At 42.1% G+C, this 25,938-nt stretch overlaps 2 protein-coding genes across 6 annotated transcripts in view; both read left to right on the top strand.

The window, feature by feature from the left end:
- The window catches only part of mta1 (metastasis associated 1), a 29,868-nt gene extending 13,704 nt beyond the window's left edge, over positions 1-16,164 (top strand). For 2 of the 3 annotated variants that reach the window (XM_086048649.1, XM_086048648.1), the window contains 15 exons: positions 3,726-3,852; positions 4,791-4,854; positions 4,937-5,054; positions 6,066-6,168; positions 6,313-6,412; positions 6,578-6,766; positions 7,650-7,724; positions 8,066-8,124; positions 8,860-9,023; positions 10,156-10,307; positions 10,392-10,581; positions 11,894-11,986; positions 12,440-12,595; positions 13,588-13,727; positions 15,528-16,164. In XM_086048649.1, the coding sequence (XP_085904775.1) occupies positions 3,726-3,852; positions 4,791-4,854; positions 4,937-5,054; positions 6,066-6,168; positions 6,313-6,412; positions 6,578-6,766; positions 7,650-7,724; positions 8,066-8,124; positions 8,860-9,023; positions 10,156-10,307; positions 10,392-10,581; positions 11,894-11,986; positions 12,440-12,595; positions 13,588-13,697 (1,700 nt within the window). In that variant the 3' untranslated portion in view covers positions 13,698-13,727; positions 15,528-16,164. Of the gene's footprint in view, positions 1-3,725; positions 3,853-4,790; positions 4,855-4,936; positions 5,055-6,065; positions 6,169-6,312; positions 6,413-6,577; positions 6,767-7,649; positions 7,725-8,065; positions 8,125-8,859; positions 9,024-10,155; positions 10,308-10,391; positions 10,582-11,893; positions 11,987-12,439; positions 12,596-13,587; positions 13,728-14,821; positions 14,929-15,527 lie in introns of all 3 variants that reach the window. The other variant, XR_015089226.1, reaches the window with a different exon arrangement.
- Positions 16,165-17,038: 874 nt separating this feature from the next.
- On the top strand, positions 17,039-19,020 carry tmem229b (transmembrane protein 229B). 3 transcript variants are annotated; one of them, XM_086049862.1, is made up of 2 exons: positions 17,039-17,179; positions 18,321-19,020. In XM_086049862.1, exon 2 carries the CDS (start codon positions 18,353-18,355, stop codon positions 18,917-18,919), a length of 567 nt encoding a protein of 188 aa, XP_085905988.1. In that variant the 5' UTR covers positions 17,039-17,179; positions 18,321-18,352; the 3' UTR covers positions 18,920-19,020. The 3 variants fall into 3 exon arrangements, with proteins under 3 accessions (XP_085905988.1, XP_085905987.1, XP_085905986.1); XM_086049861.1 differs by having other exon boundaries at positions 17,082-17,249; XM_086049860.1 differs by lacking the exon at positions 17,039-17,179 and adding an exon at positions 17,256-17,478.
- The last annotated feature ends 6,918 nt before the right edge of the window (positions 19,021-25,938 follow it).

Raw genomic sequence — 25,938 nt, 5'->3', positions numbered from 1 at the left:
TGCGCTTTGGTGCAAATGGGTGCGCTTTTGAGCAAATAGTTTGAGTTATGTTCTGTAGACAAATTTGCCAATCAAGTGAGGATTCACTGTGCTATTACATCCCTAATATGTGTCAGAAATGTTATTCAACAAAAAGAATATCCAGTTCCAATAAGAAGCTCTGCGTATTCTACATTTGTTTCCTCATTGGTATGGTCGTCTTGTCTCGGTCGATGTTTTAGATCCGCAGCCCTCATTGCGGTGTCTCACCGAGCGCTGTTATCTCAAGTTACCGGCAAAGTTGACGCGAGACAAAAACAAGCGCAGCGTGAGACGAGCGCAGTCGCCTCCTTGCCAGCGCTTCCAGCTTTCCGGGGCTGCGTTCAATAAAATAACGCGTGGCTTTTCTATTTGGCTGCATGATAACATCGCCGTCTAAACATGAAGCGCGCGCGCGCGCGTGTGACAGTGTAAGTGGCCGTCTGATGCTGGGATGAGGAGTTGTCTAGTCCAAAATTGTGTTTTGAAACTAATGTCCCACCAAAAAGACAGCTCTGACTTAAAAACTCAATCATCTCCTAATGCTCCGGTTTCCTTCAAACACTATATTCACATAGTGTTTGAAGGAAACCGGAGCATTAGGAGCGACACAAGTGCATCTATATATTCATATATTTCATCACACGGTGTAGTATGACCTTGTGTGTGATGATTTATTATTACGGTGTTGTGTTCAGTGGCAAGTCATCAAACTTTGCCATCATGCTCTGCCAGCATGCAATGATGAAAACTCTCTCCATAATTGTTGATTGTGGGGGGGGGGGCGGGGCTTCTTGAGGCCCCGTCGAGGGAGCGCTCTGAATCTCTGCAAGCAAAATATTTGATCAATGACTCACAGCACACGCGCATTAACACACATACGCTCACACACATGCAACACACACGCACGCACGGTTGGCCGCCATCCTCCACTGATCCATAGCGACACCGAATGAAACCTACCCACAAGCCATTTCTGCGACTGGTCTATCACGCATACATAAATACATGTGTAACACACACATACACACACGCATGCATACCACCCATGCAGCCACACGCGCACACAGACACACACACACACACACACCCTCACGCACACACTTGGCCGCTGAGACACACACAGGATGTAGCCCACACCCATGCAGCCGTGGATTTCTGTCTGGAAGTGCCTCACCAAACTGCGTCTGGCACAAAGCCGCTCAAAACCGGCCTGCTTTTACCCTAAGCTAACACTATTAGCCTCACGTTGTGTTATTTTAGCATGACGTGGTGTTGTGTCGATTCTAGTTAGCCCTGTACGTGGCACATGGACGTAGACGACATTTTTTTTTTTTTTTTTTTGTGTTGTGAAATGTGGAGTTTCGTCACGTAATATGTCACAATCCAGGTCGTAGCCCAGCCCAAGACCATATCAAGCAACTGACATAAGAACAATTGACGCTGCAAGAAGCGATGATTGGTAGTTTATTTCGTGATGGTCTTCATCTCTGCAAGCAGTCAATCAAATTACAGCGGGACATCCCCTCAAAAAAGAAAAGAAAAGCTCATTACCGGTGACGGCCAATTTTAACGGTTATTGAAACCTTGACTTTTTAAAACCGTCGTAAACCAGCAACCGGCCCATGCCTAATCGTTTGGAACCAGCTACGAACGTTAGCGTGTCTACAGTTGATGAAATTTTTTAAAACTATAGACCCGCTACAGAGGCTGACACCTAGCTAGCCAGTTAACTAGCATGGCTAGCATTGGTTTGTTTACATTTTAATTTTTACTATTATACGATGTTCAAGATTTTATTATTGACCCAAATCTTTAAAAATAATACATTTTAGCGCTCTAATTGCAATACTTTGATACAGTGAATCCACGTTTCAGAATCAGATTCCGGCCCATCGCCGGTTGCTCATCTCTGGTCCAATCAGTGGTTCTACAGCCACCCGTTTAGGCAGCTAAGTCGTCGGTTTCTCGCCGATATCTGACACAAAACGTCCCTTCTTGCCGTGTCGTTAAGGTGAAGTCAGTTTGTTAAGGCGGGCCCCGTAGACTTGTAAGGCGACCCCATTCGTCAATAATTGATAATTGGCCCGGACAGGTGAGACGAAGGGGCAATTTGTGCAGGAGGGTGTGCGGAAGATTGTCCCGTCCTCCGCTCTGCCGCCACCACTTGTCTCGCTCTCTCATAATCTCACGTCCTATTTGATTCATTTTTCCCAGTGAACTTTATTCAATAAACCCGGTTAATAATTAGCTGCGCGATGATAGCTTGAATGGAGTGTGCGACTGTGTGTCTGCGCGTGTGCGCATGTGTTGGGAGTGTGCCGCTGTGTGCGTATTGATTTTGGCCACACATCCCCGCTTCTGAAAATCCCTTGATTGCTTTTGTTCGGCCTTGCGACTCGCTGGCTCTGTCTGGCGTCTAATGAAAGTCCAAATGAATTGGATCACGTACTCCCTCTCTCTCGCGTGCATTTATAGTCCCTCTCACGTCTCTCGTTCTCTTTCACTCTCTCGCGCACGTTTTTGCTGTCCTTCTCCGGACAGATTTCTCTATTACTCTTCCTCCTCCTCCTCGCCATCCCACTGTCTTCACACATCTCTCTCTCTCCTCGTCCAGTGTTCCACCGCCAATGCCGCAATGCTTACTTTAGCTATTTCGCGAGGGATATAATCTTAAAATTTTATTGTTAGGGCAATATGACCTCACAATAAAAGTACCTGCTCTTCTTTTCAAAATGTCCCCCTACTCTTACAGAAAAAGCAAATGACACCGACTATGACTATCCATTTTTGCTTTATTTCTCCTGATGCCAAACACACTTAAAAAAAAAAAAAAAATCACTAGCATTAGCTTGGATCAACTCCCACCAAAATATTTATTTGAATAATATTTGATACTTGGAATCCCATACCTCGGGTCAAAGGTTCCCAACAGGTGACATGGATGCAGCTCTGCTTTTGCAAAGAATAAATGGTCGCTATGCCTTTTGCAATTGACTCCACAATTGCCTTACAGTGGGCTCCTTTGTTGTCACACGGAAAACAGTGTGGACATAATTTAATTAGTGGGAATTAAAAGTTATGAATAACTTTGGGGAAAAACAGTTGCCAGAGTGGTCACAAATGGAATAGATATTTTCTCCTCAAAATTATACAGTTAACACCTCCATGATTTTGTGGTGATGTATGCAGAATTGCAGCTCTGTTAAAACTGTCAGGAAAAGCCTACTAGAACATTTCAACTTGATAAATGAGAGGCATTTTAAGTGGTGGCAGGTGTGCGCTGACTCCCATTGAGCATGACTTTGAATGTGATTGGTTTATTCTGAGAGAAGCCACAACTTCAGTTATCTACCCCCCCCCCCAATGTTTTTTTCAATTGAGTTGTATAAATAAGAGGTCACAATAGTGGTGGAAAAGGTTTTGAAATGATTTATTGTGGTCTCAATTTTTAATATCGTAAAGACCTGGCATGTGAAGAGGGTCGATATTTTATATAAGTTTGACTTTAAAGAGACTATTTGGTCTATCTTTGGGTATTTTTTTTAATGAAGTGTTTTTCACAATACTAATTCAGGTTGTTGTGGGTGGAATTTTATGGGGGGGGGGGGAATGAACGAATCCATTTTGGAATATGGCTGTAACATAAAATGTGGATGGAAGTGACTGATGTGAACTGTACCCTCCCTCATTCTCTCCTTTCCCAGGGGAGCTGGAGGAGGAGATGGAGAATCCTGAGATGACCGACCTCCCGGAGAAGCAGAAACATCAGCTCAGACACAGGGAACTCTTTTTGTCCCGCCAGCTTGAGTCCCTCCCCGCCACGCACATCAGGTAGGCTGAAATATGGACACAATTAGAGCCGAAGACACATAAAACAAGCTGTTATATTCTTCACCGATAAAAATGGAAAAAAAAAAATACATTTTTGTATTTTTAAGAATGGAAGTACAACAAATAAGTAGCTAATTAACTGGGGGCTGCATATGGCAAAAATGAAGCGGCTGACTTTTTTCACCTTTTGTTTTTTAAAAAAAAAAAAAAAAAAAGGTTTCGGGTAAATGAACAGGAACATTTTTATAATTATTTTTTTTATTCGAAGTAGGTAATACGAATCAAGCGAAAACTGGTCGACAAATTATACTAACTAGGTGCAGCATACAGAGAAAAGAATGCAGGGTTCCTTATATTTATATTTAATTAATCAATTCAAATGATTTTTTTGTTGTTTGTATTAGTCTGTGGCATGTTTTTATTTCTTTTGATCTTAAAGTTGCTTTCCAATTTCATTTTTATTTCTTTTACTGTAAAGCCAAACTCGCCATAAGATAGCTATTTACCGTTAGCTTTAAAACCCTAATGTATGGCATTTCATTTTATTTTTTAAATAAATAGTGTTGAATGCATTTGTATTTGTTCAATAAACATCTCTCTATATAAAATTTATAAATACAACTTTTCGAAATGAATAAAATGTTTATTAATTGTATCAACTAAATATGAAGCGAGGGCTGCATAATGAAAATAAGGATGCAGGGGACCGACTTGGCACCTTTTGTAAAAATTAAAATGAGGTCATCATTATTATTCATTTGACTTCATTTTGTTTTATAATTTCACTTTTCAAATATGCCACGGGATCCAAATGCTCCCCGGAGCAGTCATGGGACACCCCTGGGTTAGGGAGAATACAACATTGTCCTCCATAAGTAGTGTTTGTGCACCTCATTTAAGTAACTCATCTCTTCTCTTCTCATATCATGAACCTCCAGGGGGAAATGTTGCGTGACGCTGCTGAATGAGACCGAAGCACTCAAGTCCTACCTGGACCGAGAGGTGCGTTCATCAGAGTTGACTGCTAGCGTGTAAAAAGCGTAAAATTAAGCACAACTCGTCACCCTTCCGTGCGGGTTCCCAGGATGCCTTCTTCTACTCGCTGGTGTACGACCCCCAGCAGAAGACGCTGCTGGCCGACAAGGGCGAGATCCGGGTGGGCAACAAGTATCAGGCCGACATCACCGACCTGCTGAACGAAGGTGGGGACATCGCTCTTGGCCGGTCCAAATTCTGGTTTGCAGCCATGCACAATCTGCCTCTGTCAGAGTAAACATTTTGACTCCTTTTTTTGTTGTTGTTTTGTCTCATTTGATCACATTTACACTAACACTATATTGCAATTGCATTTGTTAGACACAGTTCAGTCTGACACTCTGCCTTCCTTCCTTCCTTCCTTCCTTTTCTCGCTTCTTTCCACACCTCCATTCTGCCCTCTGCTTTTCCTCTCCATCCTTCCTTGTTTCCTTTCTGACATTCATCCTTCCTTCCATCCTTGTATTCTTCCTTTCATCCGTCACTCCGTCCATTCTTTCTTCCGTCCGTCACTCCTTACCTGCTATCCTCTTTTCCTTAATTCCTCCCTTTCATCATTCCTTCTTTCCTTACTTCTTTCCTTTCTATAACATCATTGTCCTTACATCATTGTTCCTTCCCTCCTTAATACTCGCATGCTATCTTCTTACCTTCCATTGTACCATCCTTTTTTCTTTACTTTCATAACATCCTTGTTTTCTTCCTTCCAGCCATTCATTCATACCTTCTATCCTCCCTTCCTTCCTTTGTTCTTTCCTTCCTCCCTTCCATAAGTTCACAAAAAGTATATACCTGCTTTTAGCCAAACCAGTATATATTATGTTAGTTTGGTTTATTCTCGTTAAAATGTAATAATTACATTGAAATAATTGAATTGATTATTGATTTTAAATAATGCATATTATAATGAATTAGTATATTTTTTTTCTTCTTTTTTTTTTACTGCTATTATTTGCTCCCACGTTCAGTGGGGCTGAAAGCCGAAATGGAATTCATAGCAGGTGGGATTACAATTAGCGCACCGCAGGTGGGGAATGCCGAGCTGGCTAATTAAAGCCCCTTTAATGACGTTTTGTTATTTAGTTTGATGCTCGGACAGGTTTGCTCTTCTGAGCTTCACTACACAAAAATGTCGACATTGGATAATTTACCATAATGTGTTTCTTTTGTGGGTATAGATGAGGAGGACGCCAGGGAGCTGGAGAAATTGGAGGAGAAGATCTGGGAGCCCAGCAGCTCGCTGACGGAGAAGCAGATCGACCAGTTTTTGGTGGTAGCTCGGTATGGTTGATGAAGTAACTGGGAAATGTTTGAACTACTAAGTGTAATGGGAATGTTTGTGTCACCACTTGTAAAAGAAGTGCTATGCTTATCATAACACTTAGCCTCCACAAGTTTTTGTTAATATTGACATTGTTCCGTTAGGTCGGTGGGTACGTTCGCTCGAGCCTTGGACTGCAGCAGCTCCGTGCGCCAGCCCAGCCTTCACATGAGCGCTGCCGCGGCCTCCAGAGACATCACCTTGGTGAGCACACCCAAAAAGCAGGTCCTCAGATTGAATTGGTACATGGATGGGATGTGTGGCACGTGTGCTACTGTATTCATGTCGTAGTCGTTGTGTCATTCTCACTCACTCACTCATCTCTCTTGCTCACACGCGTCTCTCTCTCTCTCCCTCTTTGGTGTTTAGTTCCACGCCATGGACACTCTGCACGGCACGGGCTACGACGTGACGCGGGCCATCGCTGCGCTGGTGCCCCAGGGTGGACCGGTCCTGTGCCGCGACGAGATGGAGGAATGGAGCGCCTCCGAGGCCAACCTGTTTGAGGAGGCGCTGGAGAAATATGGCAAGGACTTCACAGACATCCAGCAGGATTTTGTGAGTAGATGCCGCTTTCTTGAGTTACGATGAAAAGGAAATGGGCAAGACGCAACTAGAACGGCACGCGATAGACTACGGACCTCCGCTAAGGTCAAACTGTCGTAATTCGGAGCTCTCGGGATGGGCGATTAGTCGTGTGAGTCCGGCTATGGGCAGCTACATTGATACAGACCTCCGAACATATTGATGCCTAAAGTATTACATTTAGGGGTGCCTAAAAACAAAATGCATAAAAAAATAATCATGAAAAAAAATATTGAAAAATAATCTGCAAGTAGGTGACTCCGCAGGTGCCGAACCAGGAGTATGCGGTCTCATTTTTAAAACAAAATATCGTAATATTAAAACATTATTTTTACTTTTTTATTACAAAATGCCAATATTCTATAATTGTTTTCTCAAATAAAATCTCACAAAATGTATATGTTCATATTTAGATTTCATTATTTTTCAAATCAATATATGAAATGATCGTGTTTGTTTATTACATGTACATGTATTTTCTTATTTTTTTTAATTCACTTATGTGCCTATAGAAAATAAACGATGTACACTATATTATATTATCATTTTATTTACTTTGTTTTATATGCTTATTATTACTTTCATGCATTAGAAGAACCAAACCAAATTGGGTGCGTGCCAGACAAATGAAGGTAAACGAGATAAAATGATGGGAAGCCCTTCCCATGTTGTGACCTGTGTGCATCGCTCCGCCACCTGGTGGTCACTTGCCATCGGTGCCACTCACCCTGATTCCGAACATGGCCTTCTGTCAAAACAAACAGGACCACCATTATAGTTGGCGGGAGCCTCCATCTTGCATTTGATTCTGCTATACTTTAGAAGTTTGACTTTTTGTCTTTTTTGTCCCTCCCAGTTACCCTGGAAGTCCCTGACGAGCATCATTGAATATTACTACATGTGGAAGACCACTGACAGATACGTGCAGCAGGTAAAAAAAAAAGAAGAAAAAAAGAAATGATAATAATATGTTGTGAAAAGTCTCTTAAGGCATCTATTATGAACACTTGGATTATTTTGCTCCGGGCCTTCAGTTTAAGGCAGTATGGTACACAGTACGTTTGAGTTTATTTTCAGAAGCAACTGTCACCCAATGTTGCTTAAAGCCTCCTCAAATTGCCTCCATGCATTTTTGGTTGACTTCAGTCTATACATGAGACTACTCGACACATTTTTGCTAAAATGGGATATGTGCTCATTAAAATTAGTTGTACTAGTAAACAAGCCTGATTCATGAATACTTAATGGCCTTGCTCTCTTTTTCATTTCCAGAAACGATTAAAGGCAGCCGAGGCCGAAAGCAAGTTAAAGCAGGTCTACATCCCCAACTAGTGAGTACGCCATCTTGTGAACAGCACAGGGGAAAAAAGTAACCATTAATCATATGAGATCTTTGTTTTTTCACACTCCTGATGTTGGGTTAGGGTTTCAAGCCTGGGTTCAAATTTCATGATAGGATTTTAAAGTAGAATAAGTTTCAAGAATTGATGTTTCAAGACAGGGTTAGGGTTTCAAAGGGTTTGGATTTCACGAGGTTCGGGTTTGGAACCTGGGTTACGGTTCCAATGTTGGGTTTCAAGAGAGGGTTAGGCACTTCAAGTAGGGTTTTTAGCCTGGATTACAAAGTAGGGTTTCAAGACTGGCTTCGTATTACGATTTCAAAGTGGGGTTTCACGTTTTAAAAGATGGGCTGTGGCTTCACTGTAAGTGATGGTTTTACGGCATAGTTAGCATTGCCATTTAGGGTTTCAAAGAAAAATTGGGGTTAGGGTTTTAAATTAGCCTTTCAATCCTGGGTTTACTGTATCAAATTGTGGTTTTAATTGAGTTTTAAAGTAGGGGTTCAAGACGGGCGTAATAGTTTCAAATTAGGATTTTAAGTGAGGTTTATGGTTTCAAGTCAAGGCTAAGGTTTCAAAATCTGGTCTCAGAGCCAGGTTATGGTTTCAAAGTAGGGTTTCAATCCTGGGTTGGAATTTTGAAGTAGGGTTTCAATCCTGGATTATTTCTTTGCCTAGTTATGGCATCAGCCCTTTGTCCAAACACAATCTGTGCTCATTTTGCAGCAACAAGCCAAACCCCAACCAGCTGAGCAGCAACAACCCAAAGCCGGTGTCCCTGGTCAACGGAGCGGCCGGAGCCGCCGCGCCCGGACCGCCGGGACTGCCGGGACTGCCGGGTCAAGTGCTGAACCCCGCACCGCTGGCACGAGCCTGTGAAAGCTGCTACAGTAAGTCCTTCACCTCCTGTGTGTGTGTTCACGACAAAAGCAATTTCTTGGGAATGAGTGTGTGATATTTACTAGGAAGGAAATTGCATAACACACATTCCCTTCCCTCTTTTGGCCCCTAACCTTTTACTACTCGGTCAATGTGCAGTGCTAAATATATATTCTGTCGAAACGGTTTGGGAAAGGAATTTAAATGATTAATATAAAATGAAAATATGAAAAGGCCAGCAGAAGAGGTTTCATTCCCAAAACTGTTTGCAACATGTTTTGCTAGGCGGTGATGTTCCAGAACACCCCCGCAATATGTGAAATCCGCGATATAGAAATACACCCTGTCAGACACGTTATTACAACTTTTACGGCACTTTGTTTTGTTTTTAAAGTCATTAAACATACTTTTCAAATGATACAAACACATTCAAACATGAATTTTGCAATCTATTAAGAGAGAGCAAGATCAATGGATGACATAAAAATACTGTACAATGTAAAAAATGTGTTTCAACGCTTAAATAAAGGCATCTTTAAAAAAAAAAAATAAAAGTACAAACTTGTCATGTTTAAATTGAATCTTGAAAATATTCCTGCATATAGCTGCAGTCGAAAAATTGAAAAAAAGTTCTTACTTTATAATGGGCAAAATTGACCCCTTTTTTAGGTAAATAAAAAAAACGTGGGGAAAATGCTGCTCATGTTCTTGTTCTTTTCCAGTTTTCGTCATGTACCATATTTACTGTATTTATAAGTTAACTTTCAAATTTGAAGCGCAAAAAAAATGGATGAAATAGACCCCATTAAGTTGCAAGTGAATTTGACCCATTTTAACATCGAGTCGGTTATATTGTTCATTTCTGATAAAAGCTCTTCTGTTGGCCTATTTTAAAAAAAAAATATTTATATAAAGTTGGTATAAAAACACACAGATGTCCTGCTTTGTTGTGAGTCAGATTGACCTGTTTTAAAGTAGAAAAAAAAATATTTTTTTTTTTCGTTTTTGACTACTTTAAAATATTTGCGAAAAAAATGCTGCCCACATGTCTTTCCTACATTTTTTTTTTATATTTTTGAAGCGGGTCACTTTGACCCCCAACATTAAAGGAGGCTTACAAATTGTCACCGCGTGTATGTGCAGCCAACAGTTCCTACCAATGGTACTCGTGGGGTCCTCCCAACATGCAGTGTCGCCTGTGCGCGTCCTGCTGGACATACTGGAAGAAGTACGGCGGGCTGAAGATGCCCACCCGGCTGGACGGGGAGCGACCTGGACCGAACCGCAGCAGCATGGTGCACACACACGCACACACACACGCGCATTCGCCATCAATCCCACAAATGCGACAGGCCTGACATCTTGCGCGTCGTATTCAGAGCCCTCACGGCGTGCCTCTGCGGCACAGCGGCAGCCCCAAGTTCGCCGTCAAGACGCGACAGGCCTTCTACCTGCAGACCACCGCCTTGACGCGGGTGGCGCGCCGACTGTGCCAGGACATCATCAAGCCCCGCTACCTGGGTCGCCACCCCTACCTCCCCGTCAACACGGCTGCCATCAAGGCTGAATGTAAGACATACACTGAACTCGTTCATGGGGGGGGGTGATAGGGGTACGTTCCAGAGCCACTCGCCATACGGGAAACTTAGTATTATAGAGGGACCATATAGCAACGTATACAGTATATGCGTTCACTCTGGATGTTCTTATGAAGTGCAATGTTATGGAGTGCTATTTTTCTTACGAAATATATTTGATTACATTTGTTGTTTTTCTGCGAATAGCAAAAATCTGCCAGTAGCCCACTCCTCAGGGTACACAATCGCCTATCAATGCCACAAGACAGCGGCAAAGCACTTTTTGTCTATTAGACAAGGTGATGGCTTGATTACAGAAAGCTCCTCCTTTCAGTTCCACATTGTTGCCTGGAGTAAGGATGCCACCAGATGGCGCCAAAGCAGTATTTTTTGAGGGATGTTCATCGCACTTTTTTTTTTTTTTTAGACTGATACTGATACCAAGTAACCGATACCAGTGGTACTCTTGATCCATAATATTTATACAATACAATTTTATTCATATAGCGCATTTCATAAGAGCTAGAGCTGTAACAAAGCACTTTACAATACAATAAATAAAACAAACAATAAAAGGCTGCGGTACATGTATTAATAAATATGGACATAAGTAATATATAAAATATGAATAAATAAAGCCAATAAATTGACATAAAACACTATATACAATTGACACTGGAAAAGAGCCAAAAAATTCAGGCCTGATCAAAAGCCCGAGAAAAGAAATGTGTCTTCAACTGGGTTTTAAAAATGGACAGAGGGGGGGCTTGCCTAACGACCAATGGGAGGTCATTCCATTTGGACAATATCAATGAATTCATTTTAAAGATGGAGCTTTCGTTCAGTTCTGACAAAAGAGAATTTCTGCAATAGAGAATTTAAGTCCCAAAATAAACGACAAACAACGCACGCTTGATTTAGGATTCATATGTAAATATGACAATATGTAAATTAACTACTGTGACCCAGCATGAATAATAATTATATTTTGCTCAATGAAAGCAGGTAAATGTGTAAAATAAGTGCAAGCATTAATATAAACCTCGTAAACAAACCTATAGAAATGAGATCTTAATGCGCATGGATGGACGTGAACGCAGTTCACCTCGAAAATCGGACCTCTGAAAAACGAACGTGAAAAAAAAAAAAAAACGCCGATTTCTGCCATATAATTATACCAAAAACGCCGATTTCTGCCATGTAATTACACCAACAACTCTGCAATGTAAGTGGGCTGCAATTGTAACAGGCAGACTCTGTGGAGCAGTAAAGTGTCTTTCCTCTAATCTGTCAAATGTCCACAGGTGCGCTGCGGTTGCCAGATAAAGACCCCGGCAAGCCTTCGCCGCTCAAACCAACAGAACGCAAACCTCTCGAGTCCGTGGTTCGATACCTAGGTACGCTTCAACACGATTCTTTGGAAATAATGGACACTGAAGCCAGGGGTGGGGTTTCAAGCAAAGCTAACGCTTCCAACTTTGGGTTAGGGTTTCGATAGAAGGACCCACATTCAGTTTTCAAGTCAGGGGTAGGGTTTCAAGAAAAGGTTCGGGTTTCAAATGGTGTGGTTGAGTTTGAAATGAGAATTTCAAGCCTGGAAAAGGGTTTAGAGTTGGGTTTTAGATTAGTGTTTTAAACTCGGGTGAAGTTTTGGCTTTCAAATGAATAATTCAAGTCCGTCCTGGGGGATTGAAGCAAAAGTGAGGTTTAAAGACAGGATTGACATTTCAAAATAGGGTATCTAGGCAGGCTTGGGTTGTCAGTATTGAAGTGCCCCATTCAGACCGTCTCGTAGTCTCTGCTTGATATGACGATAAACAGGATAAAAAAATTGTTTTCCCCGATGACAGAAGCACATCCCCGTCCGGCCAAAGTGGAGGCACCCGCCCGAGGGGCGTCCATCTCCACGGGGAGCCTGACGCCCATCAAGTCCTCCCCCATCCTCAACAACGGCTCCCCCACCATCCTGGGGAAGCGCAGCTATGAACAGCACAATGGATTGGATGGTGAGTCTCTCCAAAATGAGCCGCCTGCGCGCCTGTGCGCTAATTGGACTCTGGAGACACTTTTGGACTTTTTCAATCGCTTTGTTAAACAGTGAGCAGCAACGCTTCTTGAGCTTTTGGTGCTTGTCTCCAAGCATTTTGTCCATCGTTACCATCAAGGGTGCAACTTTATTCTGGTGGATTTTGTGGCGTAAAGGCCCCAATGTGTCCGGTCGAGCGGTGAAAGTGTTAAAAGTTTGAGAGTCGGGTATTGCTCGGCGGTGCTCGTGTCCTACTTTTGACTGTCCCCGGTGGACTTGACGGAGGGGGAGAGAAGAGACAGACTGACAGATCAAGAGAGGAGAGGACGGCTTTGGCCTCGCTTGATTTAGCTGGAGGCGACCGTCCGTGTCGTCATGGTAACGGCGCAGAGCAAGAGGAGGAGGTCTGCTGGTCTAGCCTCGTTGAGGTTTGGGCGAGCAGAATATTTGCTCTCCATTCCACCAGTTTGTTGACATCCCGGTTGGACGTGACTGTAGCACTAAACACAGAACCAAAATAATGACATGCTAAATGCTAAAGTCAATGTAAAATCCCATTGACATGCTAACGGAAACTTTGTATCGACATCCGGGAGTGATATTCCTTCAAATGAATGTTCATGCACAAACTCTTTAGCAACACATAGAGAACGGAAATACTTACAGGCATAGATTCTTCCTAATCTGTGAAAAATGAGGTATATTAATAAAGTGCAATTGCAACTTTCTTCTTCTACTATTACCTAAATGTAAAGTGTGTACTACATGTTTGCACGGCATCGCACTGCCCCTAAGAGGCTAGCGCAGGAACATCATTTGTATTCACAGTTGTTTAAAGTGCTAGTATTTTAGTATCTTACGCTGGTCAACAGCAAATTTTAATCAGAGATGGCTTTATGTGTCCCAAAATGTCCCTCAAAAAGTTGAAGGGTCATATATGACAATAGATGTGTATTTCCTGCTGCATCACAGGCACTAAATCCAAAGCCTTGGCCCCGCAGTGGGACATCATGGCCAAACGCATGAGCGAAGTGGGCCGGCCCTCGGCTGTCATGCAGGACGAGGTGCACCAACTGGACTGACGTCTTCTCGCCGCCGCTCGCACCTCCCAGGTGAGTCGAGCTACTCATTAAAAAAAAAAAAAACAAGAAGACAGTTCGAAAAGGAAGTGACCGGCTGCAAATTGCAACGCTTGAAATTGCCCGTGTTCATATTTTAAACTCTCTATATACCCCAGATTATGAAGTCACTTAAACCAAGACATTTTAGAGGGGTGTCAAACTCCATTTTTTGTCGGGGGCCACATCGTAGTTATGGTGTCCCTCGGAAAGCCGTTACGACTGTGAACGCATATAAATGTATTTATTTTATAAGGGAGGATTGGTAACAAATAACACATTGCAGTATCTCATATCTCAGTGTTGTTAAAAATGGAGAGAGAAAGAATGGCAAGACACGTGAAATTGACGCACGTGATTTGCCTTCGCGGGCCACATAAAATGAGGTTGCGGGCCGGATCTGGCCCGGGGACCTTGAGTTTGACACCCGTGTCTCAGATCATCAGCCTGAAAAATAAAAAGCTTACAGGTGATTTGATTTTGTAAAAATAAACCAGAAATGTACGTCGTGATGTTGCAATCCGTAAAAATACCAACTACTACTTTTGAATTAGCAATTTTTATTACATTTTTCACTACATAGCTTGCTGTCATTTTTTACATACGTGCAAGTACAATACAATCAGCAAACCGATTGTTGTCATAATTATGTACAGAGCTGGACACTTGACCCTTTTTTGCCGGCCCGTCCTCCGTCTGCTACCTGGGTACACTTCCGTCCTCATCCCTTCGTCCTTATTCATAAAAATGATCGTCCTCCAACCTCCGTCCGTCCTTGTCCTTTTAAAGCGGTTCCATCCTTTTGTCCGCCCCCAGCCACCCAAAAAAAACAAAAAAAGCGTCCGTTCATGACGCCGCGGGAGGGATGCTAACGGCAGAGGTTTATTTAAAGCTCATTATCTGGCTAATTTACTATTCAAATGCACTTAGCTTATGGGCACCCACTTCTGGGTTAACGCTTTGACGAACCGCTTGCCAAACCACGTTGTATTGATTCCATTCTCTGTCTGAGCTTCCCCTCTGTCTGTGTCCTTCTCCTCCTCCTCATCCTCCTCTTCCTCCTTCCTTTTCTTCTCCTCTTTGTGCAGGCCGAATGTGTTTTTTTGTTGGTTTGTTTGTTTTTTTTTTTTTAAAGCTTTTTGCAGAACGAACGTATGCAGTGCACAGCGTTCCCGCTGGGGCGTTTCCAATGCCAGTAAGTACGCGCAATTGGGTAATTAGTGGCGCGTTTGAAGCATTCTAAGGCAATTTTTGTCATTTACCATTTCGCCGAGTCGGTTGAGATGAACTTTTGGCCGCCTCGCGACCACGTCATACGCATGAGGCACGATTAGTGGGATGGATCCACCTCCGCCCCTGCTTAGTCCGTCCCTTTTTTAAAACTTGTCGTCCCCCGTCGTAAGTCCCAAAAATGGGCGTCCATCCGGGACAGAGGCACTGATTATGTGAGTTGAAATATGAGGGAGAGTAATTGTGACTAGACAAAAAGTTGCAGTTTTACAAGGATAAATTCAATGCTTTATTTAAAAAAAGAAATAAAAACTGCTATCCTTTTTTTGCAATCCAGATAAATGAAGACAATCCCCAAAAGGAGAAAAAGCAAAAATTGCTAGGAATATTATAATTGTCACTTGCTTTTTAAGCGCCGGTGGGAAAAAAAAATTGATAAAACACAGAGGGTTGTGGGGAAAAAAATGCAAGATTTTATTCTGTTCCTTTTGCTGCTTACATGAACCCTACATGCTAGCCAAGTTGAGCTAAAAGTTTGTTGTGTTTGTGTCCATTTCCCTGCAGAGGGCGCCAGAATTCACGTTCCACTAAAAGATTTGGTCGCTGAGTTCAGCTGGAAGGAGTGACTTTTTTTTTTGTTTGTTTGTTTTTTTTCTTCAGTCGTCTGACGGTCCATCTCTTTGTACAGGACTGTGTTTATTACTTATGTCTCTTGTTGTTATTATTACAATGTCAAAATGTCAGTTTTTTTTTTTTTTTTCATTTTACCAACTATAATTCAGCTTCTTGTTCTACTTTAGTGGACAAATGTTTCATGAGGAATGCTTATGAAGTTAAAAAAAAAAAAACCTGTGGAAGGACTGTAATAAGCCACTTGCAACTTGTATGTTTTTTTGTTTTTTTTTAACAAGTTATTATTCCAAACCCCCGTGAGGAGATGCACTTTTATTTCATGACATGCGTTAACTCCGTCTTTTTGTTTTGTTTTGTTTGTTACGGTTGTCATATTGAATTTGAAAAAAAAGACAAAAAAAAAAAAAAACGCTTTACGGGAATCTTGTGTTTTGCGTGCCGGGCCTGAATGCTCTTTGGGCCAAGAGAGGTTTAACTTATTGAGAAGGACTCGCTGTTTTTTCTACCTTTTTCACAAGTATTGCATCTATGCTTCGATAATGTCATTAAAAAAAAGAGAGAACAATGATTTGCTCTTCATGTGTTCTGTGCTTTTTTTTGTGTGTGGGGGGGGGGGGGGGGGGGGGGGGGGCATCGCTGGCCGGCACTCTGGTCCTGGTAGGACGAATTTCAAATCTGATTGGCTAAAGAAACAGTCTCATTGCCATTACCAGAGATGGGCACTTTACCCTATTTTTCCGGTCCCTACGTCCTTATTCATAATTATAATTGTCCTCCGACCCCATCCGTCCTCGTCCTTTTAAAGCCCTTCAATCCTTACATTCTGTCAGCCCATCTCTGGTTATTATAGTTGAAGTTACATGCGACCGCACTACTGATTGTGAAGGCCCTGGCGGATTATGTTGTCAAGGCAACACACAGAGGTTGAAATCTAATTGGATGAAAAAAAAAATCCACATGTACTTGCAAGCATGAAGTGCTGCCAAGAGAAATGCTACGAAATGACAAGATGAAATAATACAATTTCATGGAGCAAGTAGAATTTGTGGTTGGAAATGTAGGTCTGTGTGTGTTGGGGGCGGGGGGGGGGGGGGTTATCAATTTGTTTTTATACCTGTGTGGGTGTGTTTTGTACGTTTATGTATACGTAATGCTGCGTAGAAGATAACGACGCGTTTAAGACCAACACTAATTATTAATTTAAAAGTTTAACGAAAAAAACAAAAAAAACTTCCATCGGACCGCAGCCAAGACCGACAAAGCTGCAAACACGCAGCCGCCAATCGAGCACCCTCACCGGCCTTGTGGCGGCGCGGACGCCGCGGAGATTGGCTGCTTGTGCGGTTGGATGACTTCATTGCATTTTACGTAATGTCATTCCGTCACACGCTTCCAACGTCAGTATTCTACCACGCCGTTATAGTGACGTCATGGCCTTTCATAGTGTTGATAAACAGCATTACTAAGCGTCTTGGCTGTATTTTGCGTGCGTGATGTTCAAGGGCTCGTCAGTGGGCGGCAGAGGAGTCTCGCCATCATCGTTTGACGCGTTTGCGTACAAAGAAATTGAGACTCCGCCCGTGGTGCGTTCATTTGCCGAATATTTATAAATTCATCCAGCAGTCGCAATGATCCAGTCCGGTGGAGTTTTTGGTGGGTGAGACAAAAAAAAAAAAAAAAGAAATTCGTCTAAAACATAAACTGCAACTATATCTTTTCATGAGGATGAGCTGTTGTTGTTTTTTTTAGTGTAAGAAACCATTTTAATTTTTATATGCCGTTTAATAGTTTTTTTTTTTAAATATATTGAACAAGATAAAAATGGCCCTCTTTTTGGTTACTGGTCATAACTGTGGATTTGACTCTGACATCGAGATGTGTGGTAATGCAATACTCACTTTAGCTTATTAGTTAGCTCATTTTTGCTATTGCTGTTTTGCACTTGTTAGCCATTATCAAACGTAAACATTTGATCTTTTGGGGTTGGGGTGAAGACTAGCACTATTATCACTAGTTGGCCATCAAGTAGAATGTTCAAAGGTTGAATGTTCAAAGGCCCAAGTTAGCATTAATGCTAACTTGTTTTTCCTCTTTCATCACTACTTTTTTTCAAAAGAAAGCTTAATGCAGCCTTTTAGCACCAGTTAGACATCAAAGTAGCTGTTTCTCAATATGAAGAACCCAGAGTACGGTCTGGTGAACTCGCCAAGTACGGTCTTACTAAAAGTGTACGCGAGAGCGCTCTTGCTAAGAATGTAAGTCTTAGTAAATTGGAACAGATGTGTTCTGACATATTCCTGTGATAGGAGCACAAAAAGCATCTTCTGATATTTTCCTGGCCAAGCCTTCACAAGTATCCAACCAATGCATCCATGGTTTGAGCTAGCTAACTTGTGCGTTTTTGGTCTAATTGTACTTTCAATTGAAACAGTACTTGGGCCGTGACTGATGACGATTCACGAGATCGAACAAACGCCAATTGAGAAACGGCTTATGTCTTGAGCTACCTAGCATCTTCAGAGATATGCTAGCTCAATCCCTAACTTTAAAGTTTTTTTCGTAACCGATAGTTTCTAAAGCTATCACACGCACACACACATTAAAATCACGCACATCTCCCTCTCTCACACAATTACACACTCAACTCAACATAATCTCTCAACACACACATAGTGACACACACAGCCAAGCGCTTAACGGCACCTGTGCCCCGCCCCCTTTCAGACTTGGGCCCCGAGTCGACGAGCCGCGTGGCCATGGCGACCATGTCCATCCTGCAGCCGCCGTCGCCGCTGCCGGCCCTGTGCCGCTGGTACCTGTACGCCATCCACGGCTACGTATGCGAGGTGATGTTCACGGCGTGCTGGGACTTCGCCCTGACCCGCAACTGGAAGTTGCCGGGCGTCACCAGCATGTGGGCGCTGCTCATCTACGGCACCTGCATCCTGGCCATCGAGCGCATGTACCTGCGGCTGCGCGACCGCGTCAACGTGGTGGTGCGCTGCCTCATCTACACCATGTGGACGTACGCTTGGGAGCTGAGCACGGGCCTGCTCCTGCGTCGCTTCGCAGCCTGCCCCTGGAACTACTCCAAGTTCCGCTATAACTTCATGGGCCTGGTGACGGCCGAGTACGCCGTGCCGTGGTTCTTCGCCGCCTTCCTGGTGGAGCGCCTGGTTATCCAGAACATCCTGCGCCTGCGCTACCACGACGGCTCTGATGACGGCTGGTCCGACCCCGTGGCGGGGGCCCTCAGGGCCGCCCGTCGAGGAGAGAAGAGGCTGCGAGCCGCCGGGGTCAGCGGCTTGTTCAAGTGGGACTGAGCTGCCTTGCCGTTTCACTGCTAAGAATTGGCCCGTAATGTGAAAACCAAAAAAATGAAAAATTGTCAAAAGTGGAAAAAAAAAACAATAAAAACAACTAAAATCAATGGCTCATGTCACAAGTAAGTGGAAACAAGTGAAAAAGTATCAGAAAAAAAAAAAGATTAATTAAGAAATTTTTGTGAATTTACAACATTGGTGGGGCTGGGATTTTTTTCCTCTCCTTGGATCTTGGGATACCTCCAAGCCAAGGATATTTTAGGGGGTCCGCAAAACCAAACGTTTATTTTTTTGCAAACCCCCCAAATTCTCCAGAAAACACTGAAAATGATCCCTTCGGGGGACTCGTCGAAATCTGGAAATAAATAAATAATCTGTTCCGGCACCTGGGAGGTCCAAGCATATTACGGGGGGGGGGGGGGACTAAGGCCCTTATGGCCCCTCTATCTCTGCCAGTGACTTACAAAAATGTAAATAGCAAAATCAGTGAAGTGAGTTGGAGAAAATGGAAAGTCAGAGAAAGGTTCAAATGGGTAATTTATGTGAAAACTGTCAAAAGTTACAAAGAAAAAAAGAAAACTTGATTTTTTTCAAAGAAATAAAATTGTGAAAATGCAACATTTTTAAAGCGTGCAAGATCCCAACATGGTACGTTTAGTTCTGCTTCTTTTCTCTATCCGCTTCGTCTTTACCAATTCATGTACTAATGGCGCCCTCTATTGGTAAAGTGTATCACATTGAAATACAATACAAACGCAACAGCTAGTTAACTTTAGCCTGACAGACGCCATGGCCGTTCTTACAGGCTCGCCAGTCGCCTGTAACCCGGCCTACTCTGATGGGAGCTGTCATGGAAGGCTGGAATTGTCATGTGTGAGTCACACGGTATTGTGATTTCGCATCGCTTGGCCTGGAAAACCACTGCCGAAGTTGTAAGTCCCCAAGTTGATCACCTCTCTCTCTTTTTTTTTTTTAATTTTATTTTATTGTGCATCTTAAATAATATGAAAATCAAATTGGTAACATTTCATGTTTAGCAACTTTCCAAAGTGATTAAGTCATGCTACTAACGTAGCCTCTTTGGCTAACGTGGCACATTGGATGTGTGCACCTGAGGGGTGGGAAGGAAAGGGGCAGGAGTGAAGTCAAGCCAGGTTGGATTCAAATGTTGCTCGAGGCTTCGACATTGTATACAGCAAGTCAAATCATGAATTGTTTAAGGTGGAACTAATCGCCCTCCCCCTTTGTTTTTGTTGTTGTTGTTTTTTTTTTTTTGCAAGAATACTTTTATGTGCCAGCAGCACTAGTGAAAAAAAAAAAAAAAAGCAATGCAATGTTTCAAATGTATTCTTTTGGAATAAATGTTTGGTAGTTTAAAAAAGGCTAGCTTCAGAGAAAAAAAAAGGTTTAAAAAAATAAAAGTGAAAAAAAAATGCAATAAAAAAAATAACTTGTTTGCACGACAGTTGAGGGGTATTTTTGATTTTGTAACAAAACAAAACAAAGATTGTTCTAAAAAATCGCAGGTTTAATCTTTTCAAAAGCATGTCATACACGTATTTGTCCACGCGATGGCGGCCTCTCTTTGTTTATCCCGCTTCATCCAGATTTAGTTGACGCGTGTTCTCGCGGGACACTTCGTTACATAGATACACTTTCACTTGCAATTCAAACGACATGCAGTACAAGAGTTGTACCTTTTTTACATTTGAAACGTGAATGGCTCAAATGCTAACAATGCTAAGAGTTGCTATGCTGACACAGAATTTCTGCATGCCTTTAGACGGTAAGTGGACCTAATGAAGTGTCTATACGTCTAACGTGGGTCCTGAACGTGTCCTGGCTGACACCCCACTCTCATAGGCTGTGGCCCCTGGGGGCCTGATGGCGGAGGCGTCCCTACCTGCCACGCCAAATATGGGCATTCGCCACCTGAGCTCAAGTTTCAACAGGGGAATCTCTCCGCCCCATCCCTCTTCATTGTTGTGTCAGGTTTCCACTTGGCATGCCGCTAGCGCTTGGATTAGTTGGAGAGTAGACTGCAGAATGTAGACTGACTGGAGAGACTGTCCAATGTCCTGCCTGTGGCCCTGATACGTGTCACATTGCACCAAAAAGCCTGCGGACAAGTATATATGTATTTTGTACAATGTATATGCATACGTATATGTGTGTAATGTCGTATGTGCCAATGCCTTTATATTTATGTATATATTAGGGGCATAGCGGTGTAACAGAAACCGATTTGAATTGGAAAATCAGTTTAGATTGAACCAAACCGAATCGAATCCTTACATTTTAAAACGTACCGTCCTTGTATCGTATCGCACCCCAGGTATCGAGATACATATACAATCGTCTTTTTGGAGAAATGCACACCAATTATAAATAGGTGTAAAGCGGTTTGATGTTGCTGATGATTTGTTGTTTCTTTGAATTGAATAAACTTGAATAGCTTGCTTTGGCGAGCTTTTGCATATTCTTGCATAGTTTTAAACATGAGAAAGGCTACAGCCGTGCCTTACCAAATCGAGTCATAACCCCACCGAGTCGAACCGAATTCAATCGATCCACTTGTAAACCGTCGTCGAATCGCCTCGTACCTGATGTATTGAGAAACTTTTCTCGTTGTATCATTTGTTTTGTGAAGCTTTTTGTGTTGCTTTTAAAGTGAAAGGTGCTATATAAATGAAGGTTTGATCGATTGATTGATTGGAAGGTTTTTAAACTTCTTTTTTTATTTGACATTTTGGGTATTGCATTGTTACTATTGGACATATTTATTTGGAATATTTCATTTCATTGCCACTCTTGTCAGTTATTCAAACGCCTCGGTCACAGCGCGGCGCGTTCAAGTGCAACGGTCTTCTGCAAGTTTTGCATATTCAAAATGTTGTTTGCACTGTAAATAATCCCTCTGATGATACATCCTGCCTCTCAGCATATCACGTCGTGTATCATGTCATACATCAGCAAAAGCAAATGGCGGTAATAGAAGGCAGTTCCATCTTGCCGGGTCAAACGGTCCTCTGCCTCCCCGTTACGTTTCCGGAATAGAAACGGATGATTTTTTTTGGAACGAAGTCGTATTATCAAAAGACAAATGTCTTAACGTCACAGAATAAAGTCTTCTGTGCGTAAAAAGTTTCAATATACTATGAGAAAGTGATAATGTTACAAAAACAGTCTTTATATTCGGTAAAAAAATCATGAAGTTTACACCAATAAAGTGGGAAAATTCAGAGAAGAAAAGTTGTAGTGTTACAGAATAAATGTAATGGTACAAGAATAAATTCCAAATATTTTTTTGAATGAAGTTGTATCAGGACGTAAAAGCACAAGTACAGGGAATCAGTACAAGAAAGTTGTAATGTTACAAAGATAGTCATAATATAACAGAAATGAAATCCTAATATTACGGGGAAAAAGAAGTTGCAACGTAATACAAGTTACAAAAATAGCTTACGCGAATGAAGTCCTAATTTTATGCGGGAAAGTCGCAATATATTATAAGTAATGTTGCAAAAATAGTTATAGTGTTACAAGAATATATTCCAAATATTATGAGGAAAAAAATCATAATATCCAGAGGGAAAAAAAAATCAAGTATGTAATTGTACGACTTTCTTGCAAAATTATACAAAAAGTTGTATCGCTAAAAGTGTGTCAAAATGTGATGAATGACGTTATGCAAGAGTTGTAAAATTAGGAGAAAAAAGTCATAGTTAAAAATATTGAAAATAGCAAGAGAAAATAGTATCGAGAAAAAAGTTGAGAATAAAATTGTAACATGGGACGAGAAAATACAATATTCTGATATACCCACGATGTTGTCATGGTATGCAAATAGGCACTTTTCGGCAACTGTCGATGTCGACTGCTTGTTGACACTGGGGGCAGCTGTCATCTTTGTTGCACTCATCAAACAAGATAACAATCCAGCTGTGTAATGGTGCTCAACTGCTCTTTTCTTACCCAGCGTCATCTTCATGCTTGTTACAGTCAGCGATGGCTGAACAACTAATCGATTTCAAATCGATATCACAATGTAGAAAGCAGTTTTCAAATCACACGGGCTAGCAATTCAGGGCGTGAAAAAACACATATTTTTGTTGGTTTTATATATATATATATATATATATATATATATGTATATGTATATATATGTATATGTATATATATGTATGTGTATGTATATATGTATATGTATACATATGTATATGTATATGTATATGTATGTATATATATATGTATATGTATGTATATATATATGTATATGTATATGTATGTATATATATGTATATGTATGTATATATATGTATATGTATGTATATATATATGTATATGTATGTATATATATGTATATGTATGTATATATATATGTATATGTATGTATATATATATGTATATGTATATGTATGTATATATATGTATATGTATGTATATATGTATGTATGTATGTATATATGTATGTATATATATCAATGTATGTATATATGTATGTATATATATCAATGTATGTATATATATATATGTATGTGTATGTATATGTATATGTATGTATATGTGTATATATTTATTTATGTATATGTGTATATATTTATTTATGTATATGTGTATATGTGTGTGTATATATATATATATATATATATATATATATATATATATATATATATATATATATATTAGTGCTGTCAAACGATTACAATTTTTAAACGAATTAATCGCAAAATTTTCCATAATTAATTGCGATGAATCATATTTTTCAACTACAATATTTTACGAAGCTTGGAACCAAATATTTACTTGAGTGAAATCTTTGAATTAATGTGGAAAAAAAATAAATAAAAGCATATTTCGATTCAAAGACTGTTCTAATAGCCCTCTTTGCTCCTTGAATACGATTCTTTTCCAGTAAAACGCAACAGTTGAACGATACACCAAAGACGTACCACTAACATGGTATTTGAATTTGGCTGTGTATATTTTTCTAGTCGAGTTTTTCGCCATCACACAATGCCTTATTTTTCTAACCCATTTAAAGTTCAACACGTGTACTCAAGTTATTTTAAGATAGCTAAACTCCACATGAGAACATTTACAGTGCACAAAAGAGTCACACAATCCTTTTTCTCTTCTTAAGTAAACAAAAATGTCAGCGGTGTATTTAATGGCCATCCGTCACGGTGACACGTCGTCCCTGATTGGCTGAGAGTGGGTGGCCAGACGGGCGTGAAAGTTCGCCGCCGTCGTGATGCGGAAATGGAGAAATCTACTTCAGGCCTTTCTGGCTTTGCCTTTTGTGTCGCCGCTGGATGATTGATTGATTGACTGATTGATCCATGTCGGCAAACGCTCACAAACACGCCTCCAACCTTTTAACCTTCCTCCGTGTTCACTGTTGCACCTTGTCAATGACTGACAGAGCAAAACTGGAAATGCAGGCTCCAGCTTCCTCGTAGTTAGCGAGTTGTCACTGACCTCATTCTTTAATTGAACAACAACTCAGTCCAGGTCACACGCTGCCAGATCCAGACAATGGCAGCCTACGGGCTGCCCGTAGTGGTTTATGTCCTGGCTCTGGAAGCCTACTGAACACTATGTCCAAAGTGTACAGGCCTATGGCCCTTGAGAGACCGATGCCCTGACTGTAGAGGCCTATGTCTTGACTGTAGACCTGTTTATCCTAGCGGGAGAGGCCCGAAGTCCTGAAAGTAGACATCTAGGACTTAGTTGTCGAGGTCTATGTCTTGACTCTAGGGGTCTGGCTGCAGAGGCCTATGTACTGAAATTAGAGGCACATGTCCTGACTTAAGCGCTCTGTTTCCTGACCGCAGAGGCCCACGTCCAGAAAGTAACGGTCCATGTTTTGGTTGTCGTGGTCTACGACTTGACTGTAGACGTCTAGCTACAGAGACATGTGTCCTGAAAGTAGAGGTCTAAGTCCTGGCTAAAGAGGTCTGTGTCTTGACTGTACCGGTCTGGCTGTCGAGGCCTGTATACTGAAAGCAGAGACCTTAAGCGCTCTATATTGTGGCTGAAGAGTAGAGGTCTATGTCCTGGCTATGAGGATCTATGTTTTGACTGTAGTGGTCTGGCTATGTAGGCCTAGGCAATGAAAGTGGAGGCGCATGTCCTAAAAGTAGAGGTCCATGTTCTGGTTGTAGCGGTCTACGACTTGACAGTAGAGGTCTGGCTGCAGCGGCATATGACCTAAAAATGGAGGTCAATGTCCTGGCTGTTGAGGTCTACATCTTGACTGTCTGTAGAGGGCTACATGCTAAAAGTAGAGGTCTAAGTCCTGACTGTAGCATCCTATATCCTGACTGTTGAGGTCTATGTCTTGGCAGTTGACGGTTATCCTAATTGTAGGTGCTTATATCCTGAAAGAAGAGGTCTAGGTCCTGGCTATCGAGGACTGTAGGGGTCCATCTCTGTGGTAAAGGTCTGTGCCCCTAGCATTGAAGGACGGGGTCAGACTGGCGTTACATATTGCACAAAGTCAGCGGCTTGCTGACCCGGCTTCTCAAATGGCCCCTAAAATCGCCCCACCGCTGTTGTGTCTGGCAGTTTTTATGGCATGATCTCGATGGTGATCCGAGACGCCAGGAATGCGAGTGCGCAGGCATCGCTCCTCGGGGGACCCCGCTAGGCGTGTCGCTTACAGTGCGGCTGTGATCTCGGCGGTCCGGGGGGTAAGAGGGGTGCCCCAACATGTGCCGGGACCGGGGGGGGTGACAGACCGAGCCAGACTGGAACGTGGGTCACCTTTCGGCCGCGCGCCTTCCGCTTTTTGATGTGCACTTGCTGACAGTTGGTGCGTTCTGCCCTCTCCGGCCTGTCCTTACGCTTGGCTCGGTGGACCACCCATGCCTGATCAAATGCCTGAGCGGGTTTAAGTTCGCGCAAGAATGTCGGCCATCTGATTGTCCCGCCCGACCCCCGCCTGGCAGGCCATCTGGAGCCCGAGCAACCTGGGGTAGCGGTGGCTCGGTATGTACGTGAATATGTGTGTGGCG

This window comes from Filicampus tigris, chromosome 13, assembly GCF_054856515.1.
Source record: "Filicampus tigris isolate MCC_2025a chromosome 13, RoL_Ftig_1.0, whole genome shotgun sequence".
Lineage (NCBI taxonomy): Eukaryota > Metazoa > Chordata > Actinopteri > Syngnathiformes > Syngnathidae > Filicampus > Filicampus tigris.
The sequence above is the reverse complement of the archived record's forward strand: the minus strand, read 5'-3'. Positions and strand labels throughout refer to the sequence as shown.

Coding starts and splice junctions, on each gene's coding strand:
- tmem229b (XM_086049860.1), top strand. CDS start 17,418: ATGGCCCTCTTTTTGGTTACTGGTCATAACTGTGGATTTGACTCTGAC. Junction 17,479..18,320: donor CTCTGACATCGAGATGTGTG/GTAATGCAATAC, acceptor GCCCCCTTTCAG/ACTTGGGCCCCGAGTCGACG.